Source organism: Tupaia chinensis, unplaced genomic scaffold (assembly GCF_000334495.1).
Source record: "Tupaia chinensis unplaced genomic scaffold, TupChi_1.0 Scaffold141490_1, whole genome shotgun sequence".
NCBI lineage: Eukaryota > Metazoa > Chordata > Mammalia > Scandentia > Tupaiidae > Tupaia > Tupaia belangeri.
The window spans coordinates 2672148-2676854 of NW_006201352.1; the positions used below are offsets into that span (position 1 = coordinate 2672148).

A 4707-nucleotide genomic window follows, 5' to 3' on the forward strand; every position below is an offset into this window, starting at 1 on the left:
GGGAAAGAGACAAACTCGCGCGTGCCTGCCATATCCCGCGGCCTGGAGCTGCTGACCATTGAGGGGAGGCTGTCTGGGCGGCAGAAGGAGGAGCTGCTGACACAGCAGCACAAAGCATTCTGGGAGGAGGCAGAGCACTTCAGCAGGGGTGAGTGGGCAGGGCCAAGGGTGGGGCTGGGTTCCTTCCTAGGGTCAAGGGTTGCCTGCTCTTTTGATCATCAGTCATTCAGGCCTTCTGCAGCAAGGCCATCTGGAACATTCAGAGGGGCAAGAGAGGGTGCTGGGGGTAGAGGAGGGTGTCTCATACCAGAAATCAACAGTGATACCCAGAAGTGACCCACGTCTCTAGCTACAGCCCAGAGTCCTGTCCGAGTCCCATGACCCTGCTCAGCTGCAGGGTGGGTGAGGCTGGGTCATGGTCCAGTGTGTGGAGAGGAACCTGGCATGGCAAGCTGCACCTGTTCCCACGCCTGCTCCTCCCCACCCCAGAGGGACCCAGCACTTACACAGCATCCAGAACTGAGTCATAGTGTGACCAGAGAGAAACGCAGTCTGTCTCCGAGGGAGACACCTCTGCAGCAGGACTAGCCTCTTCAGCCCTTCGCGGAAGAGTCACCGCCTGTCCTGTGGCTTCTTTCACCCCCAGAGTTTGCCCAGCGAGGCAAAGACCTGGCCAAGGCTTCTTTGGCTCACCAGGCAGAGAGGACCGTGAAGCTCACACTGACCCAAGAAGAGGAGCGGAGACGCTTTCTGGCTGAGGCCAGGCTGAGCACCGACCCGGAAGGATTCCTCAAGGTGATTCCCCCCCCACCTCTTGGGCACATGCCAGTCGGGCAGCTCAGTCCCCCTTGTATTACGGGGGTGGGGGATCTCGCAGATACGAGGTCCACTCCTCACCTGCCACCTGGCAGCCGAGTCCCTTAGTCCCAGTGTCCTTGTTCCCCTCGCCTGTAAACTCTTGGTGAGAACACACTGCCCGGGCCTGGCAGCACCAGCACACAGCAGGGCTCCACACATGGTGGCCCTGTGCAGTGGCACCAAGGGAATGTTGTGTGGGACGGAGGGCCTGGGGCCCTGCAGGTCGGGTGCAAGTCCAGGAGAAGGGATGCAGCCCTCAGCCTTGCATGTGGGACTGAGCCAGGCAGGACCCGGGGGGTAGCCAGGTGCATATGCCATTGGTCTTGACTGGGGAGGGAGTGGGGGGCCCGCAGAAGGAGAGGAAGCAAGAAGCCTCTTGCTTCTTGATGGAAAAGATGTCAGTTGGCACCAGCATAAACTGGACTCTATTTCGCTCTCTGTATTTTCCTAATAACGGCAGTAGGATTGGAGGAAGGACTGTTGCCTGTGTTCGTTTTGCATGGTGGTTAAGCCCAGGAGCCAGGGCCAGCTGCACCCGGGTTAGATGCTGACTGCCGCTAATGGGCTGAATGAGCTTGGGGGTTTTGCCCCTCGCACTGGCCCTCGGCATCCTCCTCTGTGAAAGGGGAGTAATAGACTTACGTCAGTGCGTTCTTAGGGTGCAGTGTGCCAGTAGGAAGCAGCAGGCCTGGATGTTCTCTGGGCCCTTCTGCCTGTGTTAGCATTTAGTGCAGCCTGTCTCAGCTCTACCCAGAGAATGGCAGGGTGATATCAGGGTCTGGACTCAGCCAGAGCATAGGTACATGGCCCTTTCCTTGTGGCCCACGGGAGGCCAAGGGAAGGGGACTCCTTGAGAACAGAGGCCAGGCCTGTAAGTTTCTGGTTCAACTGCTCCTCCCTGCGAGGAGCATCTTCCAGAGCTCACAACTTGGGGTTTGTCATAAAAGAGCATGGGCTTTTTCTGTCTTTGATAAGGTCCGTTTGAGGTAAGGAAGATGGTATGATTGTACTCAGTGATTTCTGGGCTCCTCTCCGTGACATCACAGTGCTCAGTGCTGAGTCCCAAGTGTGAAGGTGACTGAGTTACCTCCATCCCTGGTCCTCAGCATGGGCCAGACACAGGCGTGCAAGAGACACGGGATGAAGGCGAGAAGGGAGGAATGAATACAGGGATGAATGGATGAATGAACAAGTGAATGAATAAATGGAGGAGAATGGACAAATGAACCAATGAACAAGTGAGTGAACGAATGAATGAATGGAGAAGTAAATGAACTAATGTGTGAATGCATGAATGCACAGACAAATGGATAAACAGAACAATTAATGAAGGAAGGAATGATCAAATAAACGAACAAGTGAACTAGTGAGCATTAAATTCTCGAGCACCACATTCAGCATCCTCTCTTTTCTGGCCCCTGCCTTCTCTCTTGCCTCCCCTCCCACCCCAGGCCGCCCTCCCCTCCCCACCCAAAACCCTTCCTCTTGGTGCAGCTGTTACTCCTCGGGCCTGGGTCACCTTGGTTTCCCATCTTCCCTCTAGGAAGCTCCTCATCCTTAGCGAAGACGCAGCTTAGGGGACAGCAGGTGGAGTGGTAGTTAAGGCGCTGAATTCACACATGGCCAACTGTGGTTCAAGTCCTGGACCCAGTGGCTTGAAAATTGTGCTAGGCACATGTACATGTGTGCCCAAAATCCCAAAAGGAGAATGGAGAAGGAATTATGATGTCATACCCTTGGGAGGTGATTTCTCACTTTCCCTCTGTCTCTCTAGCAAGTGCATGCTCTCTATGACAAAAGCCAAAAAGACAGGAACACTCAGCTTAAACAATTCCCTGGGGACTAATTTTCTCCTGCAGTCTCCCAAGAGGGATATGTCCGCATGTCCTTACACCCTGCCATGTGCTCTGACGGTGTCGCACTCTCCGATGCCCTGCACAGTCTGCCCATCTCTCCTGTCAGTTTGCCAGGATCCCCATTGCAGGACCCCCAGCTGCCTTTCAGGGCAGGCCTGGCTGGTCTCTGACCACTCTGGCTGTAGCTGCCTGTTTGCAAGGTCCTTCCAGGCTTCCCTGGTGAGTCTCTAGGGCCTGGGTAATGGTCCCCAGCAGTTGGGGGACAGATCAGAGGATGATGTCTGAGTGGCTAGTGGCCAGGACAGAAGGAGGACAAGTGGCCCTGTGGCTTTCTGTCACACTGGGTTTAACAAAACTCAGTGGCTTTCCTGGAGATCAGAGTTGTTGGTCCCGGCCTCAGCTGCAGGTCGTAAGCCATGGGAGCATCACCACAGCCCCGTGTCTTGGTTTCCTTGTGTGCAATACAGACGGGAACATTCGATCTGAGAGGCTGGGGTCGGTCAGGGAAAACTTTCTGGAAATAAATTCTGCATTTTCCTACTGCTTCAGCTACTGTTTTACTCACAGGCTTTTCACGAGGTCCTGGAGAGGCAGAGGCTGATGCAGAGCGACCTGGAGGAGGAGGAGAATGTCCGAACTGCCGAGGCAATGGCCACACTCTGCCAGGTACGTGGGCATGACCGGGACCAGCAGAGGAAGCTCAGGTCCTGCGTGTTCATGAGAACCTCACGTCCTCCTGCAGAGCGCCCCAGAGGCAGGCTCAGATCCCACCCTGGCACTTAATAGCTGCATGATCCAGGCAGGCCACGGCCCTTCCAGGGTTCTTCCAGGGAGGCTAGTCCAGGTCGTCTGAGGCAGCTTTCATTTCTGGGGTGCTCAGGATTCACCAGTATCCTTCAAAGGTCTTTGAAGTCAGCTGTCCTAGGATAGAAAACAGGCCTGGCATTTAAGGAGGTCATCAGGGTAGAGAATGGTGACGAGGAAGGAGTGCTGGGCTTGAAATGGGAGCCCTGGTTTCATGCACCAGCACTGCCTCTTTCTCCCTGTGCAACCTCGTGCCACCCTGAATAGGTAGTGGAGCCGGCCGTACTTGACTTGCAGGCCGGCTCCCAGGGGCCAGGAAGCCACAGGGGCTGCTGGGACACATGATGAGCGAGACAGCCTGCCTCAGGCAGCCTCCAGAGTCATCACAAAGGCCGAAATATGGGCACCTGCTCACACAGGGATGCGGCCAGTGCCACAGTGGTGGGTAGCAAGATCCTCCGCTTGGTCTCTCTGGCTCTCAGTCTCCCCTTCTGTGAAAGGGGTAGTGTGGTGAGGACTGGATGCACGCGGATCTGAATCCCTGAGATAGCAGCTGGCTCTTGGCACGTGCCCGATCCATGTCGGCTCCCACCATAACACCCCTGCCAGGCACAGTCTGTGGTCTGCAGTAGGTGAGCCTGGGCCACACTTTGAAGGAGCTGGGCCCGGCTGAGGAGACAAGGAGCCCGCTCTTTGGAAGGCATGGTAGGCTGGAAGTGCCCATCATTTCCACAACGCGAGCTGGGCTGACTTGAAATGTGTCTGCAGCAAAAACTTGGGCCATGAGACCACAGTTGGCATAATGGCTATGTCACTGGACTCCCATGTACTCGACTGTGGTTCGAGTTCCAGACCCGGTGGCTTAAACTCACACTGGGCACATGAGTCTGCGTGCCCAGGATCCCGAGAGGAGAATGGAGGAGAATGGATTACCATGTGGCCATCCCTTTGGTGGGTGATTTCTCACTTTTTATCTCTCTGTCTCTCTCTGTCTCTCTGGTGAGTACACATGCTCTATAGCCAAACCTCTCAAAAAAAAACCAAAAAACATAGGCTGCAATAACGAAATACCAGAGTGGCTGTCTTGAGTGACGGACGTATTTTTCTAAGTTTTGAAGCTGGAAGTCCAAGATTAAGGTGCCAGCAGGTTGATTTCTCTTTTTATGGAGAGACTTTTTTTCTTTTTTTT

The 4707-nt window shown here is 54.9% G+C and overlaps 1 protein-coding gene across 1 annotated transcript in view; it reads left to right on the top strand.

Moving 5' to 3' along the window:
• EVC (EvC ciliary complex subunit 1) overlaps positions 1-4707 on the top strand; it is a 105846-nt gene that overhangs the window by 38559 nt on the left and 62580 nt on the right. Inside the window, exons 11-13 of the mRNA XM_006163199.1 lie at positions 49-148; positions 647-795; positions 3282-3380. Coding sequence (XP_006163261.1) covers positions 49-148; positions 647-795; positions 3282-3380 — 348 coding nt within the window. The remainder of the gene's footprint in view (positions 1-48; positions 149-646; positions 796-3281; positions 3381-4707) is intronic.